The 25171-nt window shown below is 37.9% G+C and overlaps 1 protein-coding gene across 16 annotated transcripts in view; it reads left to right on the forward strand.

The window, feature by feature from the left end:
* PCM1 (pericentriolar material 1) overlaps positions 1–25171 on the forward strand; it is a 46681-nt gene that overhangs the window by 14070 nt on the left and 7440 nt on the right. For 11 of the 16 annotated variants that reach the window (XM_074588195.1, XM_074588205.1, XM_074588194.1 and 8 more), the window contains 24 exons: positions 311–527; positions 1743–1941; positions 2277–2453; positions 3185–3342; positions 3558–3772; positions 7449–7603; positions 7685–7814; positions 8493–8627; positions 10140–10330; positions 10907–11104; positions 12066–12288; positions 12402–12547; positions 13509–13702; positions 14684–14864; positions 16390–16748; positions 17479–17637; positions 18443–18499; positions 19708–19880; positions 19965–20093; positions 20669–20789; positions 21107–21244; positions 21491–21624; positions 22717–22851; positions 23387–23584. In XM_074588195.1, the coding sequence (XP_074444296.1) occupies positions 311–527; positions 1743–1941; positions 2277–2453; positions 3185–3342; positions 3558–3772; positions 7449–7603; positions 7685–7814; positions 8493–8627; positions 10140–10330; positions 10907–11104; positions 12066–12288; positions 12402–12547; positions 13509–13702; positions 14684–14864; positions 16390–16748; positions 17479–17637; positions 18443–18499; positions 19708–19880; positions 19965–20093; positions 20669–20789; positions 21107–21244; positions 21491–21624; positions 22717–22851; positions 23387–23584 (4122 nt within the window). The remainder of the gene's footprint in view (positions 1–310; positions 528–1742; positions 1942–2276; positions 2454–3184; positions 3343–3557; positions 3773–7448; positions 7604–7684; positions 7815–8492; positions 8628–10139; positions 10331–10906; positions 11105–12065; positions 12289–12401; positions 12548–13508; positions 13703–14683; positions 14865–16389; positions 16749–17478; positions 17638–18442; positions 18500–19707; positions 19881–19964; positions 20094–20668; positions 20790–21106; positions 21245–21490; positions 21625–22716; positions 22852–23386; positions 23585–25171) is intronic. The other 5 variants (XM_074588207.1, XM_074588208.1, XM_074588209.1 and 2 more) reach the window with 3 other exon arrangements.

The raw sequence follows: 25171 nt of genomic DNA on the forward strand, positions 1-25171 counted from the left end.
CAACATCTTTGGGAAGAGTTATTGGCTGACTGATCTATACTTCCCGTCTCTGTTTTCTGTGAAAGTCCAGGGAAGTAGTTTCTATATGGCAATAGAATTATATATTAAGTCAATATACAATATTAAGTTAATATATGTAATTAAATATATAATTAGGATATCATGAGAGTGTTTTCAGGATCAATTTCCTTATATAATGTTCTTTGTTCTGGTGTTGAGCCTAGCAAGCCTATAAGAGGGCTTTTTGTTTCTTACAGTTTATTTGGCTTTTTTCATAGTAGTCTGAATAAAATGAAATTACTCTTTTTAGACACAGTCTGTGCCAGACAACAGAAGGCAAGCAGAAAGTCTTTCACTTAGCAGAGAGATTTCACAAAGCAGGAACTCTTCAGTGTCCGAACACCTGTCAGAGGAGAAGGCGCAGCTTTTTAACAAGATGCGAATGTTGCAGGGTAAAAAGCAAAAAATGGACAAACTGTTAGGAGAGCTTCATACGCTTCGTGACCAACATCTAAATAACTCCTCCTGTAAGTAAATACAGGCAGAATTGTATCTTTTCAAGAATACAGCTTTTTTTTAATGTGCATGCTTGTAACATGGTCTTTCAGCTTGTAAGTGGTTAATGAAATGGAGGTGATAAAGCTGTGGTGGGGCAATATTATGTAATTGTTCTGTCTTTTAATGCTGTATAAGTTTCTGGCTTAATTGAGAGCTCTACAAGTCACGATGATGAGTGTTTTTGCTTGCAGCACTTTGGTTTATAACATTATCAAAGTTAACGAATGTGAAGATGTGATGACAGGATTTTTTTCTTCAAGGCTTGTCTGTGACACATCTGACTTGTGGAACGTACCATATGAACTTGAAATTTCTGTATTTTTTATCACCATACACCTGATTTTCTGTACTCAGCACTTCAGATGTTCATAGCTCTGTAGCGTTACAGAGTTGCTTGTCCACTGTCAAAAGACTTTCTCATGCACTAGTTGCAGGAACTTTGATCATAGGCTATATCAGAGGAACTTAACTGTCTGAATGGACTAGAGTTTCGGCCTGTTCCTTAGATGGCTTTTTCCTCTCCTTAAAGTCTTTATGCGGGCCTGCTTGCTGCTCTTGCTTTCTATTTCTAGAAGTACTTTTGTACTACTGAAGGTTGTCTTATAGCTGGAAACTTCTGAGGGCTGATCACAGTGTATTCTGGTTAACATTAAGAAATCAGGCACTTGAAACATGGTCCCGGAGAAGCGCAGGCTGATTTAATAGTTACTTTACTACTTTCTACATGTAATTAATGCGTGCTATGTAGGCATATTTGGATATGATTTCACATAGCTGGAAAAAGCAAACATCAAATCTCAAATCTGTGTTCTACACCATATGGATGCGGGAGTTTAGCAGAGGAAAAAACGATAGAATTTTTATCATGTTGAAATATTAAATTTCAAAAAAAGCAATTCAGCCGTAAATAAAACCTAAAAATAACTCTTTGGGCAGATTCAGAGCATGAAAGCTTCCACTTCTGAAGCGCGATAAAGCTAAAAGGAACTGACTGAAGTCTTGTTTACAAAAGCTACATATTGCTCTGCCTGTTGGCATTGCATGCCATGAAACTTAGGAACAAAAGCATTTGTAACAACTGTTGTGTATGTTGGTAATATTTTCTGTAGTTACATTTTAACGTAATTCAGTTACGCGGGTTCTTTTTGCAAGTTGTTCTTATGAGCTGTATGTCTTTTCTGTAGTTTTTCCTGCTTCAGGTTCTCCTCAAAGAAGTATTGATCAACGAAGTACAGCTTCAGCTGCTTCTGGTCCTGTAGGCGTAGTTACTGTTGTCAATGGTGAATCAAATAGCCTGGCATCTGCTCCTTACCTTCCTGATTCCATGGTTTCTCAGAATGAGAGTGAAGAGGATGACAATCTAAACCCAACAGAAAAGCTTCAGTAAAAGTCTTTTAATTTTTTTTTTCATAATGTGCTTTAGTGATTTTGAGTGTTACAAGTTCGGTGTTAAGAAACCATTTTGTGTTTTAATCTACCTAATTTAGTATTATATTACTAAATATATAGTAATACTATAATACTAATTTAGTATTATATTACTATTTAGTAAATGGTCCAAGACAGTTTAATGAGTTCAGAGCTTCAAGTGGAAGGTTCTCACAGCTAGGAAAAGGGCAGTAAACTTTGAGCTTTAAATGATATATATACTTCTTAACTCTACATAATTTGATAATATGATAAAATGCGTAGCATATTCTGGGTTTTTTTCTCCTCAGGAAGCTAAATGAAGTTCGTAAGAGGCTGAATGAGTTACGTGAGTTAGTTCACTACTATGAGCAAACGTCTGATATGATGACAGATGCTGTGAACGAAAACACTAAGGAAGAGGAAGAAACAGAAGAATCAGAAAGTGATTCTGAACATGAGGATCCACAGCCTGTTACAAATATTAGGTTGTCATATTTTTTGTCCTCCTAGATCTTCGTAGCTAAGTTGTTACAGGCTTCCTGAAGCAATACATTATTTCAGTCAACCAGAAGTAACTTAATTCTGTAATTACGTTAACTTTCCAAAATTTTTAATTTGAAGTAGTGTTCTTATACAGGTGATAAATAATAATCTTGTTCTTGGTAACTTACTTATATAGCAATTGTAGATTAGATTGGACATTTAGAAAATACTATAAGAGACTTCAAAATCTGTAATTCCTTTGGGTTTAAGCACTGAATTACGTGTGTGGAATTCTACTAGAAGGTTAACAGGCCCAGACTAGAGAATTGGAATAAAAACCAACTTTAGTTTAGAGAGGCATTTAGACCTATAGTCTGACAGGGCAACTGTGCATCCATGGATCTTCACTGTGCAGAAATGAATACTAATTTAGCTATGAATCATATAAAGCTTTCATAATATAGACATATACCTTGAAAGCCTCTTATATTGTTGTAGATCTAGCAGGGGATAATTCATAGCTGCTTCTGATTGCTTAAAAAAAAAAAAAACACTGGAGAGATGAATATTGACAAATACCAAATGTCTGGACTGATTTTATATGGGGTTGATTTTTTTTTTTTTATTTTAAATGTCAGGACACATTCCCATAAAAGCCAGTTGATAAATGACTGAAGTAAAATTCCGTTGATATAATTTCTTAAAAGTTAACGAGTGATGTATTTTACCCTAGAAACCCTCAAGGAATGAGTAGTTGGAGTGAAATAAATAGCAACTCAAATGTACAGTGTGGAACTAATAACAGAGATGGAAGACATCTTAATACAGACTGTGAAATAAATAACCGATCTGCTGCTAATATAAGGACTCTAAAAATGTCTTCTACTCTAGGTATGTTCTAAAATCTTCTAATAATTTTTGAGTCGTAATGCAAATAATTCTGATAGCTGCACAGAATTTGTGAGAACCTTGTTTGATGAGCAAAATGTTCAAGAGTCTAATCATTAAACTGATATTTTTCTAATGTCCAGTAATTACAGTGGACTTCAGAAGTTCAATAATGTGTCGTTGGTACTGTTTTTGTTTCCTTCTCTCCCTGATTCCAGACTGTCATAACAGGGAGGATGACAAAGATATTGACCTACCCCAAGGTGAAGATGATGAAGTGGAAGAAGATAGAGTTAGTGAAGATTCCATGTCTAGTCACAGAAGCAGCCTGGGTGATGCTGCTGGAGATGCCGAGTTTGAGCAGAAGATCAATAGGCTTATAGCTGCAAAACAGAAACTTAGACAGCTACAGAACCTTGCTGCTATGGTGCAGGTATTTCATGAATCTAAATCTCTGCACAAAAATATAGCATTCATTATTTCATGCAGTGTTTCACTTTTAATAGGAAAAAACACTCTGCTTAGTGGAACATTTAAAAAGCTCATTTTTAGGCTGGGAAAAAGAGATACTGCGTGATTTTTTTTCTGAAGTCAAGGGTGATGCTTCTGAAGTTCAAATCTGGAATTTTCTTGGGGGATACTAACCTAACAGAAGAATGCCCTTAATACTTAACCTTATCACTGGATTACGGAACATGAACCAGGAAGTGTAATATTTTTTTAAATAATATTGATCTACATTTTTAAGCTTATAATGAATATTCATCAGTTTTTAGGTTTTGAATCCTAGGTTTTGCAACATTGTTCAATCAATGCGGAAAAATTATTTGATTAAAATCCTCAGATGTTGCAACACATTCGAGTTAGGGTATTTTTGTTTGGGTTTAAGGGGTGTTGTTGATTTTTTGGGTTTTCTCTAGAATCTTGAGGGCCGATGCCCTGCTATCAATTGCAGTGTTTTTAATTTAGAAAATCTCATGCTAATTTGGTGATGTTTACTAAAACATCTTTTCATAAACCTAATGTCCCTACAGAATGCTTACATTTGAGCACTGCCTAATTTAATGTCTGCATACTGAATACACATAGGTGTATCAGAAACGTAAGGGCTTTATGTGAGAACTCTCAAATCAATCTCAATTAGAACATACATTTTACAATAGCAACGGTATAAACACTATATTGGTATTTCAAGATTATACTGCTATCAAAAACTTCTCAGCATCTGGATCAGGCTTGGTTTTGTCATCACTATAAAGATGTTAACTGTACAGTGGTATAAATCAGAATTAGAGATGATACAGCAGCTTCCTTAATAAATAACCTAATTAATGGCATGTCTTCAATCTTTCCCTCATATTTACAAGGCTTGTATCTGTACGTACAGTGGAACTGTAGGTGTGTGTAGGCTGTGCCATACTTGGTCACTGATGATGATGATCTCTCCTGTTCAGCAGGTTCTGTATTAAGAACAATCAAGTTAGAAAACAAAAGAAACAGTGGCTGCAGCTTGAATATTTTCAATTTGAGAACTGAAAATACAAAAATTAAGAAAACAAGTGGAAGAGAGAACCACGTAGAAGACTTTTGAAAATACTTTAGACTTAACTTTCAAGAGTAGTTGTGTTTTTAAAGCTGTTCATAGTAATGCTTAACTTCATGACTACAGTAATTATGCAGTTGTGTTCACCTCGGTCTCCTTCTGTTCCTCTTTTTGCCTCTCCCTTTGTTTCTTGACATGCCTGTGTGTTTCTGTCCACTCAGTCATGGGCATAAAATACAGAATCACAGAATCTTCATGGTTGGAAAGGACCCTTAAGATCATCGAGTCCAACCAAACAACCTACAATCTCTGCCACTAGAGCATGCCCTGAAGTGCCACATCTAGACGTTTCTTCAATACCTCCAGGGATGGTGACTCAACCACCTCCCTGGGCAGGCTGTTCCAGTGCCTGACCACTCTTTCAGTAAAGTAATTCTTCCCAATATCTAATCTAAACCTCCCCTGCTGCAACTTCAGACCATTTCCTCTGGTCCTGTCATTATTTACTTGGGAGAAGAGGCCAACACCCACCTCTCTACAACCTCCGTTCAGGTAGTTGTAGAGGGCAATGAGGTCTCCCCTCAGCCTCCTCTTCCTCAAGCTAAACATGCCCAGCTCCCTCAGCCTCTCCTCATGTGACCTGGTCTCCAGACCCCTCACCAGCCTTGTAGCTCTCCTCTGGACACGCTCCAGCACTTCAATGTCCCCCTTGTACAGCGGGGCCCAGAACTGAACACAGCACTCGAGGTGAGGCCTCACCAGTGCCGAGTACAGAGGCACCATCACTTCCCTGCTCCTGCTGGCCATGCTATTCCTGATACAAGCCAGGATGCTGTTGGCCTTCTTGGCCACCTGGGCACACTGCTGGCTCATGTTAAGCTGGCCGTCCACCAGCACACCCAGGTCCTTTTCTGCCGGGCAGCTTTCCAGCCACTCTGCCCCAAGCCTGTAGTGTTGCTTGGGGTTGTTGTGACCAAAATGCAGGACCCGGCACTTGGCCTTATTAAACCTCATACAGTTGGCCTTGGCCCATCGATCCAGCCTGTCCAGGTCCCTCTGTAGAGCCTTCCTACCCTCAAGCAGATCAACACTCCCACCTAGTTTGGTGTCATCTGCAAACTTACTGAGGGTGCACTCAATCCCCTCATCCAGATCATTGATAAAGATATTAAACAAAACTGTCCCCAAAACTGAGCCCTGAGGGACACCACTGGTGACCGGCCACCAAGAGGATTTCACCCCATTAATCACGACTCTCTGGGCATGGCCATCCAGCCAGTTTTTAACCCAGCAAAGAGTACACTTGTCTATGCCATGATTCGCCAGCTTCTCCAGGAGAATGCTGTGGGGGACGGTGTCAAAGGCCTTACCAAAGTCCAGATAGACAATGCCCACAGCCTTCCCCGCATCCAGAAGGCGGGTCACATGGTCATAGAAAGAGATCAGGTTGGTTAAGCAGGACCTCCCCTTCCTAAACCCATTCCTAAACCTGCCAGCTCCCTGAGTACTCTTGGGTGAATCCCATCTGGCCCCATAGACTTATGTGTGTCTAGGTGCAGAAGCAGATCATTGACTACTTCCTCCTGGATTATGGGTGGGTTGTTCTGCTCTCCATCCTTATCTTCCAGCTGAGGAGGCTGAGCACCCTGGGGATAGCTGGTCTGACTATTGAAGACTGAGGCAAAGAAGGCATTCAGTATCTCAGCCTTCTCCTCGTCATTGGTTGCAACTTTCCCCCAGCATCCAGTAAGGGATGGAGATTCTCCCTGGCTTTCTTTTTGTTGATGTATTTATAAAACCTTTTTTTTGTTGTCCTTAATGTTAGTGTCCAAGTTGAGCTCCAGCTGGGCTTTTGCCTTCCTAATTTTCTCTCTGTATAACTTAATGAGATCTCTGTACTCCTCCTGAGTTGCCTGTCCCTTCTTCCAAAGGTGGTAAACCCTCCTTTTATTCCTAAGTCCCATGCAAAGTTCCTTATTCATCCAGACTGGACATTTTCCCCGCCCTTTAGACTTGTGACACTTGGGGACAGCCTGCTCCTGGGCCTTTAAGATTTCCTTCTTGAAGAGTGTCCGGCCTTCCTGGAGCCCTTTGCCCTTCAGGACTGTCTCCCAAGGGACTCTCTCAACCAGTGTCCTGAACAAGTCAAAGTCCGCCCTCCGGAAGTCCAAGGTGGAGGTTTTGCTAACCCCTCTCCTTACATCGCTACAAATTGAGAACTTGACCATTTCATGATCACTAAACCCAAGACGACCTCCAACCACCACATCTCCCACTAGTCCACAAACCACAATTCAAGTGGTTTATGCTTCCAGAATGAGACAAGTTATCTTCCTTTTATAGTGCACGTTTCAATAGTGTGAGCTTTGTAACTTTAAATTCTCTCATTAAGTTAATTTATCTTAGTCATGATGCCGCAAAGATGATGACTTCTCAGTTTATGATCTGAACTAAAGATAAAGCTATTCAGGCTGTTTAGTTTTAAAAAACTAGTTTGACAAACAAAACTTATTACATGTTGTGTATCAACTTGAAAACAGCCTAACTGCCTTTGACATCCTTTCAGGATGATGATCCAGAACCTCAAGCAACAATTGCAAATGCATCTAATATTGGTGACTTGTTTTTGGGTGAGATGGAAGAGACAAAGCAACAACCAAACAATGTCCGAGCTAGTACCAACAAGTTACAGAAAGATGTAGGCCTGAATGAAAAAGCAAGGTATGCCTTTGTCTAAGGATAGTAGAATCATGCTTTAGGCAACTTCTTGCCAAGTAATATGCGGATAACTTATTTATGCAGAGAGAAGTTTTATGAAGCTAAACTTCAGCAGCAGCAACGGGAGCTCAAGCAGTTACAAGAAGAAAGAAGAAAACTGATTGAAATTCAAGAAAAAATTCAAGTGTTACAGAAAGCTTGTCCTGACCTTCAAGTACGTAGAATGTATTTCTTTGCTTTCCTAAGCTGTTGAGCAACAAACCAAAACACTTTTCACGCTATTTTTTCACTATAGAAATTGGAAAAAAATTTAAAATTGGTAATATTTGTATGCTGTAAGCATGTGGACTTCTAAGCCAAGAGAAGACCTTATTCCATTGTAGGTTCTTGCTCAGTGATTGCTGTATCAAGCTCCAATTTCACTGTAGTTTGTCCTCAAAAGCCTTGATTTAAAGTCTTCAGAAATAGAGAACCTTCTGTCTTATTTTGAGCCTGAAATTTTTCTGTCTGTACCTGCTCTAATCACTGCGTCTTCACTCCTCTTAGTAGTCATTTGCAGGGTCTGGTATTTTGAAACAATATTGTATCTTGTAAATGTGATCAACACCTTATTGTATTCAAACTTAACTGCACAGTATTGTACTGTTTCTCATACTCTTTGAAGATGAACTTTTTATCTATGAAGTAAGCCGTAAATTATCAGTACTCTGCATCTACTGCATTATACAGTACTATATTACATAAAAATAAGTTTTGTTGATTGCTGGCTAAGTTCTGAAAACTGAATACTAATTTTCCTATCTCATAAAGCCTGAACTGTGTTGGGTTTTAACAGCGGGTAAGTGTTAGAAAGCTACTCTGCTGTATTTTGCTGTTTTGCTTTCTCTTCCAGTTGTCAGCTGGCCTGGGCAACTGCCCAGCAAACAGGCAGACTTCACCAGTAACCTCAACTCCGGGCATGAATGAGTGTAATACAGCTGGCAAGCCTTTGCTTGAATTTGATGAATCTGTACCAGTAGGCAATGAGGTATTTCATACTTGATATTCTGTGACTTTAAAAAGGAAAAAAGTTCTAGGTAACTTGGACACTTTTTTAAAGTGCTTAGCATGGGGAGTGGAGTAGTAGCCATTTTAACAAAGTATGTATGACTTCTTTGTTTCATGTCTGGAAAGAAGTGAATATTCAGGTCAAGTGAATTGACCTGAACTGGCAAAAGATCTTCCTCAAATATAGAAGCTGTTGCCAAATACTAATGTGGAAGTTTAATGAATTTTGAGTTTGTACAGCGAACATTTGATAGCATATACCACAGGCAGGTCATCCATGATGAAAATAATGGCAGTATTTGAAATGTAGTTTATCTTCTATGCCTCTTCTTTCCCCTTTTCCCCAAAAATACATGCCTTAAATAATAATCTGGATATTACTTTCTCACAATTATGCTGGCATTTGTAGGTGTGGAGGGATATGTGATTTCCTGGCTAGACTTCACATAACAAACAAGTATCTGAAAAATATTTTTAAATAAGCTTTCTCTGTGAGTTACATCAGCATTCTTGTAAATTTTCCTTTAGCAGCTTAGGTGAGGAGGATTGGGCAATGCATGTACTGTTGTCATTAAAACAGAAGTTTTCCTTCTTCAAGAAGAGAAGTTCAGAATTTTGGCATCTTCCAAATAAGCACTATAGGACAACTCGTATTATTTCACTAAATAATAGGTCTGAATTCTTCCTGCTAAAAAGAAGCTGTCTCTAAAATGAATGTGCTGATGCAATTGCTAACACTCTACAAACTTGGGTGGGTTATTAATTAGAAAAATACATATACATTTTTGTTGGAAAACTACTTAGCTCCAGCACCACCAACTTGTTCAGTTGCTTTCAGGCTCGAGTACATTGTCACTTGCCTGTCTCCCTTAAGTCTGTCTTTGCCTGTCTAGTTTTTGTACATTACACTATTATATTACTGTGTTTGTGAAAGTATCTTGCCATTTATGCTTTCACTGTGTCTAATTTAAGGTAGATAAAGGCTTCTTTCTACCTGTACCTTTCCCTTTATGTGCTCTTCTTTTAAATCATGGCTTCCTTAAGTCTTGTTCAAATGTACACTGCAACTTGAAGTTTCTGCAGGTTGCAGAAAATCTTTTTGTTGTACCCTCTAGTTTGTTACCAACGGAGTACTCGGCACAATTCATAGAATCATAGAATTGCCTAGGTTGGAAGGGACCTTTCAGATCATGCTACTTAAAGAGTTAACAGTGCGTAAGTTGTGTGATGAAAACAGTGTTGAATGAAACATACACTGTTTTTCTTAAAAAAGTCTGTCCTATAATGTTTAGTTACCTTCTTAGATTTTGCAGTATTTGGGATAAACATGGGATGTATTTTGCAGCTTCCTGTACTGTAACTTCAGTTACAGTGTAATACCAATGCCTGAACAAAAAGGTATCAATGTAGTATAAAATATTAAAATTTGTATCTGCTTTGGGTTGTATTTATTTTGTTTATAGTCTAATGTCTTCCATTTTATTGCAAACAGTTATGGTCTGAGATGAGAAGACATGAGATATTAAGAGAAGAACTGCGACAGAGAAGAAAGCAACTTGAAGCTTTAATGGCTGAACATCAGAGGAGGAGAGAGCTCGCAGAAACGATATCTACTGTTGCTGCCTCTGTTAAAAGTGAAGCATCAGAAGCTCAGCGTACTCCACAGCAGAGCAGGACTGAAAAGTAAGAACACGAGTCACTCTGTGTTAGTCAGTGGGTGCTTCTGTTGTTTTGCAAGATGTCAGTCTTGGGGCAGTTTCCTGTTTTGACTGAATGTGATAATATAACAGAGTAGTAAATTAATTTCTTGACTTCTAAAGTGACTGGTAGTTGTGAACTTGACAGTTTTATGGGTCTTCCCAGCATACTTAGTCTCCCCTGCTCCATAAATGGTGAAAAATCACCTAAGGAGAGGAGAATGTGTGGAAAATGCCAAATGCTCAGAGTAATTTTTCTTCATCTCTGTACCATTTATAATAATAATAAAGTAATAATTTTCCAAAACAGTACGTAATTTTATTTAACAGTCCTAGTATCAGAAGAATACTAGTTTCATTTTGCACTGGTGAGATAATGTTTAAATTAATTTTGGTGCAGCTTGATTAATTGGAGATTGACAGCCTTGTAAATGTCAACAGATTGTTTTAATAATCTGTCATAAACCAAAAAAAAAGCACCAAAGCCTCCCTTCCCAAACACCCCTCTCTTTTTTTCCTTTTTCTTTTTTTCTTTTTTGTTTTTTAATTCAACGTTTACTAGGACAGTGGCTACCTGGGGAGGTTCTACCCAGTGTGCACTAGATGAAGAGGATGGAGATGAAGACGGTTATCTCTCTGATGGAGTTGGTCAGGCAGAAGAAGAGGAAGAAGACGCATCAAGTTTGAATGACAGTTTCTCTGTTTACCCCAATAACAACATACCAGAAAATGCATATTTTGTTAAAGAAAACAAGGACAGGTTAGTGGCATTACTTGTTGATCTGATGCTCATCAGAGTATGTTCGGAAGGGGTGGGAGAAGCATTGCATTAGCTACAAGGCATTCTTAATTAAGTGAATTCAAGTAATTAAAAAAATTCATTTAATTCATTTTTTAAAATTAAGTAGAATTTCTTTCTGCTTGCTAGGGAACTGTGTGCAGTGGTGTGTTCTTGTCTGAGTCTCTGTAGCTGCAATGTGTATAACTAATTTGATTATTTCTTCTGTTTTCGGTCATATTAAATGTCTGCTGTTGAGCTCTCCAGTTGTGTTGCGGTACCTCCATATCTTCCCACATTGTTTTAATCAGCCTAAAAGATAACATATATGAAATTTTTGCCATGATATTGATTGGTCTCTTCAAAAAAAGTAATTCAGAGAATTAAACTAACCCTGAAATGTTTGCTTTTAAATTGCTGGCTTTTGCATCTTTGAAAACTATTTCTTACTAGATTTTTAACTCTTGCTTACCTGATTGATTTCCTTAATGAGCTTTCTGTGACTAAATGAAAATGCTGTGTTAAAAGTAATGTGTATCTCTTCGACTGATTTTTCTCTTGTTTTTAATACCAAGATAATTTTAGTAGATAGTGGCCTTCTGCTTAGGAGCTGAGCCTCTTAATTCTTAGTATATTATGTTGGTGGCTTCAGTTTTCATCTGAGTATGTACATGTCTCAGTAGTGGGCAATACTGAAAACAGGATCCAGAAACATCCTTAGCAATTCTTTTTTGACAGCGATTGTCAGTTGGGTGGCTGTTACTTTCCATTTGTTTAGGATAATGTTGGATTGACAAAATCGCATTGGGTGATTAGCTGGCACACTGAAATGGCCTATGCCAAGTGAGGAGTTGATGTAATTTGAATAATGAAATTATCATTAGAGGAAGCTGTTTGAAATTTCAGCTTTTGTCCTCATTCTTCCTTTTTTTTCCCCACCCAGGTGGAAAAATTGCCGTCCTCTTTCATCAGATGGGAATTATCGTCCATTGTCTAAGGCCAGGCAACAGCAAAACATAAGTATGCGACGTCAAGAAAACCTTCGGTGGATGTCTGAACTTTCATACGTGGAAGAAAAGGAACAATGGCAAGAGCAGATCAATCAGTTGAAGAAACAGCATGAATTTAGTGTCAGCATTTGTCAAACTTTGATGCAGGATCAGCAGGTAGATATGAAGAACAGTTATTTTGCTGGTTTTACTTTTTTTTTCCTAAATCTTTCTAGCAATAACTTCTGGTTTTGGTAATTTGGTGACTGTCATGTATTTTCTTTCCACAGACCCTCTCTTGTCTTCTACAGACTTTGCTTACAGGCCCTTACAGTATGATGTCCAATAATGTTGCATCTTCCCAAGTACATCTTATTATGCATCAATTAAACCAGTGTTACACTCAGCTGACTTGGCAGCAGAATAATGTCCAAAGGTTTGTTGACTGTATTAGTGTTTGACTGGAATTTGAAATGCTTCAGTAGCAGAGAACATGGTTATGTGAATAAGAGATTACAGATAATGGTTAAATATGAGACTGTTGAACTTCTGAGTCGATTACAAGCTTTTGAAATTGTATACAGCGTTTTTGGTTGGTATTTTCACCACTGCTTTAATACCTTTGAGGGGGTTCTTTTTGAGTAATCTTTAGTGAAGAGAACCAGAAGTTGGCATCTCTTCCAGAAATCTCTTGCGATAACTTTATTTGGCTTTTTTGGTTTAAACTTGAATATGATTTTATGTCTGTAGTCTTCACTAAACTACCTGGCAAGATTCTGGATTATAATGCTTAGGAACGACAGTGGAAAAGCTTTTTGTCCTTTCTTAGTGTTATCAGTCAGAATTTATGCTTATATGTGCTCCATTTGGGTGTACTACTTTTACCTTCTGAACAATGATCTTTTTTAAAAAAATGTAATAGTCATTTTAATTCATTGCAAGAAAGTTCAAGCTCTTCATCTTAGTTTTGTATTTGGTAAGTGGTATATGGTTACTGCCATCATATAATATTTTAAAGTAGTTTGAATGCCACTTCTGCAAATCTTTTGCGTATTCAGTTGTTTCTATTTAAGTTTCCTTTTCAGCCTGCTTATTTTTTTAGTACCTAGTCAATTTTTTTGTATTCTTGCAAGTATGTTTAACTTCTGTAAACATGACCACTAGTACAGAGTGGCTGATTTTAAAACTGTTCTTGACTATTGCTCAGGATTAAATACAAGTTGTTGTTTTCTTGAGTGTTTAGTTTTTTCTAGCTAAATGGAGTGGGTCTTTATGTACATTGCACGGGGCAGGTGAAATAACGTGAATCTCAAATTACTTGAGCATAAATTTACAGCTTTCCCTTAGCATTCTTCCCCCCCCACCCCGCCAAGTGCTTATTTTTCTTTGTTTCGAAGGTTGAAACAAATGTTAAATGATCTTATGCGCCAGCAAGAGGAACAACAGTGTCAAGAAAAGCCATCAAGAAAAGAGAGAGGCAGTAGTGCACCACCACCTCCATCTCCTGTTTTCTGTCCGTTCAGCTTTCCTCCGCAACCCATGAACCTGTTTAATGTACCAGGATTTACTAATTTTTCTTCCTTTGCTCCAGGTGAGTATTACTATAGGTTGCCCAGAGAGGTGGTGGAAGGCCCCATCCCTGGAAGTTTTTAAGGCCAGGCTGGATGGGGCTCTGAGCAACCCGATCTAGTGGGAGGTGTCCCTGCCCACGGCAGGGGGGTTGGAACTAGATGATCTTTAAGGTCCCTTCCAACCCAAACAATTCTGTGATTCTATACAGTGTTCCTAATCTCATTACCAGTAACCTGATCTAGTGGGAGGTGTCCCTGTCCATGGCAAGGGGGTTAGCACTAGGTGATCCTTAAGGTCCCTTGCAACCCAAACCATTCTGTGATTACCAAATCTATTTTTACTGTTGAATTAAAAATGGAAAAAAATGTAGGTATTTTACTGTATCATTAAAAATTGTTAAAACTCTTTTAATAATATATTTCAGCCTTTTCAGGAAACCAGGAAATAGGCATAGACGTAGATTGTAGCTTTCAGATTCTAAAGTCTGGTTTCTGTAAAGGATATATTTTGAATTACAGAGAACCCGCACAGAAGAATAGTTACGTTCAATTTGCCACTACTATAAAGATTCTAAAGTTAAAATAAGTATTATGAATTTATGACTTCTTTGGCCCTGTAAATACTTGTACCATTGGAATTTTCTTGTCAGTTTGGTAGTTAAAGTATTGATAAGTTCTTTGTGCAGACAGAACTCTACCTTTTTTGAAACTGATGTCATTTTTACCTTCATTTGTAGGAACTTTTTATTGAGGGCTCTTAAAGTACCTTCATCTCCCCACCGATGGGATTGTAGTGGTATATGTAGTATCCAGCAATGTTAGAAACCTGAATTTATGATAAATTCTGATTATTGCAGTACATCTAGAATGAAAACAGTTTTTGCTTACTTCCCCACTGTATTTTTGCTTTACAATTTTATGTTGCCACACAATATGTCTCAGATTTTACTTTTATCACACAGATAAATGAGGTAGTATCTTCTCTCTTGTTTACTTTGTAGGTATTAACTATAATCCAGTGTTCCCTTCTGGTTTTGGAGATTTTGCACACAATATTTCCCCGCACAGCAGTGAGCAGCAGCAGCAACATCCTCTAGATCATAATGCTTCTGGGAAAACTGAGTATATGTCATTCCCCAAACCTTTTGAGAGCAGTTCCTCTAATGGAGCAGAAAAACAAAGGTATTTAATGTCACAGTGCAACTCTCCTTTAATCGTTTTTGCTCCCTCTCTCCTCCCTTTTCTGGGGCTTATGGGAATTCATCATTCTTTAGGGAATTTATTGTAATAGAAATGCAGGATGAGCTTTACTTCTGCAGTTTCCAGTTTAATTTTTTTACTTTTTTTTTCAGTAAAGTGTTCTGCTTTTCTGTATATTAACTAGTGTATCATTTCATTAATATTTTAAGATCAAATATAGTGTTGGAGTGGTTTTGTGGTACCTTTTGTAAGTGGAGGAAGATTTCATTTCCATGTTTTTTGAAACTGAACTGTTTCATGGAATCATATAATAGTTTGGGTTGGAAGGGACCTTTAAAGGCCATCTAGTCCAACCCCCCTGCAATGAGCAGGGACATCTTCAACTAGATCAGGGTGCTCAGAGCCCCGTCCAACCTGACCCTGAATGTTTCCAGGGATGGGGCATCTACCACTTTTCTGGGCAACCTGTGCCAATGTTTCAGCACCCTCACTGTAAAACATTTCTTCCTAATATCTAATCTAAATCTACCTTTTAGTTTAAAGCCATTACCCCTCGTCCTATCACTACACTCCCTCATAAAAAGTCCCTCCCCATCTTTCCTTTAGGCCCTGTTTAGATACTGAAAGGCTGCTACAAGATCTCCCCAGAGCCTTCTCTTCTCCAGGCTGAACAAGCCCAACTCTCTCAGCCTGTCCTCACAGCAGAGGGGATCCAGCCCTCTGATCATCTTTGTGGCCCTCCTCTGGACTTGCTTCAACAGGTCCATGTCTGTCCTGTGCTGAGGGCTCCAAAGCTGGACGCAGCGCTGCAGGTGGGGTCTCACCTGAGCAGAGCAGAGGGGCAGAATCACTTCCCTCGCCCTGCTGGCCGTGCTGCTGGGGATGCAGCCAAGGACACAGTTGGCCTCCCAGGCTCCATTGCTGGGTCATGTCCAGCTTTTCACACACCAGTACCTTCAAGTCCTTCTCTGGAGGGCTGCTCTCAATCCCTTTGTCCCCCAGCCTGTATTCATACCGGGGGTTGCTCCGACCCAGGTGCAGGACCCTGCAGCGAGTCCTTGTTGAACCTCATGAGGTTCACGTGGGCCCACTTCTCTAGTTTGCTCAGGTCCCTCTGGACGGCATTCCGTCCCTCAGGCGTGTCAACCATTTGAATAACTAGAGGATATAATTTCAGCGAATGCTTATTTTTTGTGTTTCAGTAGATTGTAATGAATGTTGTTTTAAGAAATGTTCTGTCCTATAGTACTATATGAGCACAACAAAAGCTGCATAAATATATTCAGGTTGAGATCAGTGATAAATGTGAATTTCTTCAGACATCTTACACTTTCCATTTGGAAGGATTCTCACTAGATTTTTTTTTTTTTCCAAAGTTCAGTTGATGACTAAGTAACTAGGGCAGATAATTTGCATTATGGATAAAGCTATTTGCCTGGTAATATGTCCTGCTTCTATCTAAGAGACTAGGTTATGATATCTTGTGGTGTTTCCTTTTTTCTGACAGAAGGAGTCATAGACAACCTGAAGACGAAATGGAGAAAAGATCAACTTGGCTTAATGATAGCCAGGAAGTGCAGAAAGACGATCAGTCTCAGCTGAAAACGGGTTTTGCAGTTTCAGTACAAAATGTTGCTTCTGGTCATAAAAATCAGTCTGACGTGAGCAGGAGAAGAGAGTTTGATGAAGAGTCTTTGGAGAGTTTTAGTAGCATGCCTGATCCAATAGACCCAACTACTGTGACAAAGACATTTAAATCTAGAAAAGCATCAGCGCAAGCAAGCTTGGCGTCAAAAGACAAAACACCCAAATCGAAGAATAAGAGAAAGAGTTCCTCTCAGCTAAAAGGCAGAATTAAAAATACTGGTAGGTTGTAAAGTCATCTTAGATATCATGGCAAACTCAGCTTGGATTACAGTCATTACATTCCAGAGAATTTACTCTCCATAAATAGTAATGAAGATAAGTTATTGAAATATGAATTCATTTTATATAATGTAACTACATAAGGTTTTTTAGTATTTCAGTAAATAAAAAGCATACTGATTAGGACGTCATGGTTTGAATGGATAGTGGATGCAGATACACTAATATTTGGAATAAACACCAGGGGAATCTTCCTCTTCGTTATGTCTTCATGTTCAAACTGGATGACTTGCTGAAAGATGTGCTTCAGTAAAATGCTGAATGAGGAGAGGGGGACAATGCATGTATAGCACCGTTGCAGTCAACTAAGGATTTAGTGCTACTGTATGGCTTCGCTGTACAGAAGAAAATTTTTGGCTAGGAAATGTTGTTTTGCATCTTTCAGATTGCCGTCGAACAATTTTTTTTAAAGTAATAAAGCACTTTATAAGCTGGGGTTTTTTTTTTGGTTTGGTTTTTTTTTAGAATCACAGAATGTGTTGGGTTGGAAGGGGCCTTTAAAGGCTTAAAAAGAGATCTTCAACTAGATCAGGTTGCTCAGAGCCTCATCAAGCCTGGCCTTGAATGTCTCCAGGGATGGGGCCTCCACCACCTCTCTGGGCAACCTGTGCCAGCGTCTCACCATCCTCAGTGTAAAGAACACTTCTTCCTTTTCATTCCCTCCCATTAGGTTATGAAAGTGCAAGCGCTTCTAGCGTGTGTGAACCCTGCAAGAGCAATAAAAGCAGGCACTCTGAAGAAGTTGTTCATGCAAAGGTGTTCAGCAAAAGAAATCGGGAACAGTTGGAAAAAATAATTAAATACAGTAGATCTACAGAAATGTCTTCAGGTATTCTTTTCTGAATGTCAGTAATTATTATCCAAACTTCTCTGAGTAAAGGACCTCCATACTTAGTTGCTAGTGTATTATTTAAAAGTAGTGTGCTATGACAAGAAGACAATACTGTATATTTAGCATCTGAATTTTGCTTTTTAATTTCTAAGGATGCTGTACACATAGAAGCTTGTAAAAAGTTGGGTATTGACTGCTTTTGGGTTTTTTCTGTAGTTGAGGTACTTGATAAAAATAATTTAGAAACAAACCTGTTCCTGTAAAACAAGCAAAAACCTAGCCAACCAAAAATGTCGCCCATTTGTTCGTGTTTTTATGAAAGGTAATTGCACAACAGATTAAACTTTGTTTACCGTTTAAACTACATTCCGTACTGCATACATGTTTTCTTTCTATTCATGCTTAAAGGAGCTCTATCAAACATCGTTCAAATTCAGTCTTATAACATCACATAAACCCTTATATTTTTGCCATCTGCACTGCTTTTCTTGCGTCTACATCATAAAAATATTCTCTTCTATGTCTTTTTAGGTTCTGCCAGTATCTTTGTTTTGTTTGAAAGATGCAGAAATTTCAGTCATTGTAGCACAACGTACAGCTTTGTCAATGTAGCTGTGTCCACACTGAGAGCTGTTTATTGTATATGTAATAAACTTTTACTGGTCAAGTTCTCGCAATAAGCAGCTTTGTTGTGGTTTGGATGACTAAGCAGTTTTCCTCCTGCTGTTTTGTATAGACCCTGTCTTTATTTCTGGTGCGCATTTTTTTGTGTTTATCACTGTCTATCCCCACTTTCCTACAGCGCATGCTAGGAGAATTCTGCAGCAGTCTAACAGAAATGCATGCATTGAAGTGCCAGGTAATGCATTCACTGCTTAGCTTCAACAATGTCCTAGTACTTTTTTTTTTCTCTTAGCTTTGGTCCTATAACTCAGACTGTTTAGCAGATGTTCAAAATCGGTACTGTTGCAGCACCTTCTCTATAAACAACGGAAGAGAAATTACTTGTAGCTTGCATGAAATGCAGCAATACAAACTACTTTGAATTATACTTGTGGAGAACATGTTTATCATGTTCGTTAGTCACCATTACAAGTGGAAAATATGCAGGTAGATACCACAACAAAAAATAATTTCAGTAGGCATTTTTAGTATGTTTAAAGGCTACTATTACATTTTATTAATGGAGGAGGGAAGCAATTTCTAGTGACTTATTAAAGGTTCAAAAAGCTTGCCTCTATGCTTAAAAATACTGGTAAACTAATTGCAGATAATCAAGTTGCACAGTAACATTTGCTGTATTGCTAATAACTTTATTAACTTGAATACTAACAAATACGCATCTGTTAAACTAAGCTGAGTTTTCCAAATTTAACTTTTTTCCATTCAACACTTGCCAAAATACGTACGTAATAACTGTTGTGATGCAAGGATAATCCTTCATTTTCAAAGGAATGGGAGACTCAGTAGGGAACACATTGTCTTCTCATGTATATATAATAGGGCTTAAATGTAAGAGGTCTTACGTGAGTCTCAGCAGCGATATTAGACATGTATGAGAACATAGGATTTATGCTTGTGTGGGAGGTGTGGGAAGCAGTGCCTTTCTTGAGTTCAGTCTAGAGCTTTCTTAATGTTGTTGCTTGTGTTGCAAACGTGTGGACTATTTGTGTTATATAAACTTGAGACCTTTGGCTGTCTCCTTTTAATTATCTTAAAACTCCATTTTTGGTGTTGAATACATATTCTGAAAGCAACATTGTGTGTGCAATATTCTCTTTAATAAATACTTTCTAAAGGTATTCTTCAGAATTGTAAAGAAAATGATTCCTATGAATGCTTTATATTTTATTTCGTATATGTAGGATTGCATAAAGTATTATTTCAGAATGTTTAAGTCTTTGTTGCCCTTCAGGAAACGAGTAAGCTTTAAGAAAGCAGCTACATAATGGAATCTACAATGATTGAGAGATAATTTGCTTACCTGTAACTTGCATACCAAATAGGCAGTTTTCTTTTAACTGGATGCATGTCAAGGACTTAACGAGTTCCTTTTTTTTCCTGCAGAAACTGGTAGTGATCTTTCTATGTTTGAGGCTTTGCGAGACACAATTTATTCTGAAGTGGCAACACTTATTTCTCAAAATGAGTCTCGTCCCCACTTTCTTATTGAACTTTTCCATGAGCTTCAGCTGCTAAATACAGATTACCTGAGGCAAAGGGCTCTATATGCTTTGCAGGTACGCATAAAATTTTTGATCTTGTGTGTGAATCAAACAAATCTTAGATCCTTTTTAACAGCACAGGTTTACTATCTTTTCCAGGATATAGTGACCAGACATCTATCTGAGAGCAACGAAAAAGGGAAGTGCACCAAGTCCCTGAATTCTGCAACATGGATGGCATCAAATTCTGAACTGACTCCCAGTGAAAGCCTTGCTTCTACGGATGATGTAAGTTTTCAAGTTCAGAAGCTAGTTTACTGTCAACTTTTCCTGTCTTTTCAACTTACATGCATGCTTGTGTACTGAAATAGTCATAGTAGTGATTGAATTTTTCTAAAATTCATATCAGCTTACACAGACTTTTCTAAACAAAGAAATGCAAGAGAATCTTAATGCAAAAGTGATTAAACATGCTAGGATTCTTGATGCTGGAAATGAGTGATGTGTCAGGGAGGAATAGGACATGGAGAGGGACACAGACCGGAAGCTGATGTTCAAAAAGAGCTGAAATTTTCTTGTGAGTAAGGTCAGGGCAAGTTCTGATCACAGGATTCCCAAGGAATTTTTGCTTTTTTGTATTTAAGATATCACTGATGCCCCTGCACGGTTTCTTACTTATTTTATAGTTCAAGTATTTGAAACAAACATGGTAGAATCAGCTGATGGACATATATCCTGAAAGTAAGATTGTTCCCCAGTCAAGCAACGTGGTGACAGATCTTGATACCACAGCTGTCTTGTTGACACATCTCTGAGAGGATGATGCATTCCTGTTTTGTATTCAGTTCCTTGGTGTTTTCTAGGAAACTTTTGGCAAGAACTTTTCTACAGAAGCATGTCAAGATTGTGAACAAAATGATGCAGACAATGGGAGTACTATGTCTACATCTTCAAATTTTGAACCTTTTGCCACTGATGACCTTGGTAAGAATGATGTGATTTACAGTGTTGTGTTAGTCCCTCCCTCCTAAAATGACTGCAATTGTCTGCTCTTAAATATTGTACTATTAATCTGTGATTTTTAGTGTGTAACCACATTTTGTAAAACAACACTTAGAAAAATTAGCCACTTGTGAAAATTAGCCACTTGATCAAAGTGCGTAACAAAATATTATAACTCAGCTATGGTTATATGTAGATTTCAAAACCTGTGGCTTTGAATTCATTTTTATCATTGTTTACTTGTCTGTCAATTGAGAACTTTTTACTTAGATTAAAAGGTGTTTTTATTCTAAATATAGGCAACACAGTGATTCACTTAGATCAAGCTTTGGCTAGGATGAGGGAATATGAGCGTATGAAAATTGAAGCTGAAAGTACCCTTGACTCTGAGGGCTGCTCTAGTAATTTTCAGGGTGCTTCTGCTGCTAAATTAGAAGGTATGCATATATATACATATTTTGCTTAGTTTTAGAAAATAATTATTCTAAATATCAAGGATCACTTAATTGGCTGTCTTGCTTTCCCCTTCATTTATATTGAAAACTTAGCAAAGTTTCAAAGGATCTTTACATACTTAAGTAAATATGATTTATTTTTTTAAAAAAGGAATATACATGTTTTTGGAATTGGTCTTTCTTTAATAGTAATGTTGAATGACTTAAATGTGCATTTCTTTTAATGAGGTCCAAGTACCAGTGAATGTCTTCCTGTGCCACAGTCAAGTGAAGTTTCTGCTGTTCCATGTCCTCGTATAGACACTCAGCAGCTTGACCGGCAGATTAAAGCAATTATGAAAGAGGTCATTCCTTTTCTGAAGGTAAGAACTTTTTTCAATAATGTGTGAATTAGGAGAATGGGAAAAGGACCTGCATAATTGCATAGAACATTATGTAATAAGGGTAACTTGCATCTTAACAACGGCTGCCAATAAATATGTGTTAAATTGCAGACCTTGCTGAGGATGAAGTAAGGATTAAATACTCAAACAGATTCTGTGGATTTTTTTAATAGGAGAAGGAAATGGTGTGGTTTCTGATGGGCTGATGGACTTGACATCAAGAAGAATAGAAATGTCTTTGTTTGGAGCTGACCAAATCAAATAGAAATGTTTGAGAACATACTTCTGAAATATTTGCTGCCTTTTAGCAAAGACAACTGAGATAATTTTAATTAAAACTGTTAACACATGATGCAACTTGAGATATATTTGAAAAATAGCTCCGTGAGTTTTAGCATTATTTTCTCCTGCTGACGAATACCTTAAAGTTGTTGAGAGCTTGTGAACTTCTGTGAATCCAGAGGAGAAATGTATTGCTTAACAGGAGAAATAGTCACAGTTCGTTCTTTGTGAGGTTAAAGAGCAGAGAAGATTGAGTTGTAAGATGCTTAAGCAATCTCCCTGTTCCCTTTTATAGTATGCACGGTATATAAGCTTAGATTTGATTAATAAGGTACTTTGTTGATACTAGTTTTAAAAAATATGTATACTGTTGACGTGCCAGTCTCAGTGCCCGAAAGCTTCTGTTTTGTTTGCAATTTTAAGGCAGCTTACAACAGTAGATATTTTAACATAAACTTTACTACACTTGAGTACACAACTACAATATATGAAGATTCTTAGTTTGTCCACATGTTAAAAGATGACATGTACTAATGTATTGGAAAAGTGCAATAAAGCTTTGTGTGTCATCGCCAATCAGTCATTAATGAAGTATGGTGTTTGCTATAACTGTGTTCCAGTTAGTTTGTTTTGCGAGATGGGTTAGGACCTGTTCATGGAGTGCTGTTCCTTCAGTGGACAGATGATTTTTTTTTTTTTAAGAAATGAATTTCAGTATTTGAGTTGATGGCTATTTTTCTAAATTTTTTTTAAAGTGGCAGCTAAGCTCATTCTGTGATACTTGTTTAGGAACACATGGATGAAGTATGCTCTTCTCAATTACTGACATCAGTAAGGCGTATGGTCTTGACTCTTACACAACAAAATGATGAAAGTAAAGAATTTGTGAAGTTCTTTCATAAGCAGCTTGGCAGTATACTTCAGGTCAGTAGTTTTTCAGTGGTGTTTTGTAGCACTATTGCAACTTGGATAATGGGCAACAGATAAACCAGCTTCCCTGAAGTTACACTTTATAACGTCGGTAGCATAGCTGCTGTTCTCCTTTGATAACAGCAGTGAGGTATTACCTTGTTTTCTAAAATTAAAGCTTTACCATGCACAGAGCTTCTTTTCCATCACTGCCAGATAGTGAGAGGTGTGCCTCCTGCCTGTGGCTGTCTTCAAGGAGAGCTCTGGCCATGCTCTACGTGGACATTTTGTGTAAATTTCTGAAAATCAATAGGCTGCTCTTTGTTCTTCTTTTTTTTTTTTCCTACAAGTACAGAGTTTAAATCTTGATAAGTTCTGTGTTATGTGACTAGAGATTCTACTTAAAATCTGTTTAAGACACTAAACTATATTTTTTTAAAACTACGATCTATTATATACCTAACTAATTTTGAGTTATTAGCAATATGACAAATAGTCTTTGAAGTTTGAAAGCCTGTTTCAAAAACTGAAGAATTATTTCTCTTCACAGGATTCACTGGCGAAATTTGCTGGTAGAAAATTAAAAGATTGTGGGGAGGATCTTCTTGTGGAGATCTCTGAAGTGTTATTTAATGAATTAGCCTTTTTTAAACTCATGCAAGACTTGGACAACAACAGTATTTCTGTAAAGCAGAGATGTAAAAGAAAAATAGAAACTACTGAAGTGATACAGTCTTACGCTAAAGAGGTTTGTTGTATTATATTTCTGAAAAATGTAGCTTTTCTGAGTTTCCTAAATATCTGTATTCCCTAAATGACTTTGATTACCTTAGCTCATATGTTGTATATGTGTTCTTTTACAAATTAGGGCTGTGTAATCGCAGTATTGCTAAGTTTTTCTTAGTAAGGGACATGTCCTATATTGTAGATCAGTGTCTGTTATACATGAGTCTCTGTTGTTCGTACTTCAGAGGAAATTAGTGATTGTATGTGCACGTAGGAAAGAATAGTCAAGTGTTGAATTAGTATTAATGTCTGGGGCCTTTGAGTAGTTGTGGTGGTTTAACCCCAGTAGGCAGTTAAGCACCACACAGCTGCTCGCTCACTCCCTGTCGGTGGGATGGGAGGGAGAATTGGAAGAGTAAAAGTGAGAGGACTCGTGGGTTGAGATAAAGACAGTTTAAGAGATAAAGCAAAAGCTGCGTGCACAAGCAAAGCAAAATAAGGAATTCATTCACTGTTTCCCACGGGCAGGCAGGTGTTCAGCCATCTCCAGGAAAGCAGGGCTCCATCACACATAATGGTTACTTGGGAAGACAAACGCCGTATCTCTGAATGTTTCCCCTTCCTTCTTCCTCCCTCAGCTTTTATCGCAGAGCATGATGTCACATGGCATGGAATATCCCTTTGGTCAGTTGGGGTCAGCTGTCCCGGCTGTGTCCCTTCCCAGATTCTTGTGTCCCCCCAGCCCACTCACTGGTGGGGCAGTGTGAGGAGCAGAAAAGGCCTTGACTCCGTGTAAACGCTGCTCAGCAGGAGCTATAACATCCTGGTGTTATCAACACTGTTTTCAGTGCCCTGTACCAGTTAGTATGAAGAAAATTAACTCTATCATCTGAGCTAAATATTTTGACATATGGGGGTTCTAGTTGGCTTGTTGGCATATGGAGAAAATAGCACTTTCTAGACTTGAAGTGTAAAATATATATAAACTTTTCAGAAATATTTGAGACTGTATTCTGCTCTAACGAAGCAAGTTTGAGTTGGTTTTCGCATCATTTACATTATTAGAGATATTGCATCACCATTTTTAATTTTAGTATTGCAGTTTTTAGGAACATAGCTTTTTTAGATACAAACACTAAACCAGATCATGTTCATATACTTAAATGGGTCAGGGATCTACCTCAGTGTTTCTTCTTGCTAATACAGTTATGACTTCAGTGTCCTTTCAGCTTTCTTTTAGAAGCACAAATACCAAAGCAAACCTCAACTCATTTAAAAATAACAATGAAAGACACTTTGTGAATCTGTCATAAACTGTAAAGTCCCTTAAGTAGTTGTAAGCATATACTTTCAAGATAGCTCAGCTCAGCTTAGATCTACCAGCGCCGTGGTTAGCATGTGAGAGAGACTGTGGAGTGCCTTGTAAAGAGGCTGGAGAAACACTCTGAATCCAGAAGGATTTGGACATGACTTCCTATTTTATCTGAAGTTACTCATTGGGCCTTTGTTACATAAAGGATCGGCTTATGCCGGCTATGAGAATGCGTGGACCCAACTTAGATCTGGCATTTCTTGTGCTCTTCTGGAAGACCGAGAATTAGGGCTAAGG

This window comes from Larus michahellis, chromosome 5, assembly GCF_964199755.1.
Source record: "Larus michahellis chromosome 5, bLarMic1.1, whole genome shotgun sequence".
Classification (NCBI taxonomy): domain Eukaryota; kingdom Metazoa; phylum Chordata; class Aves; order Charadriiformes; family Laridae; genus Larus; species Larus michahellis.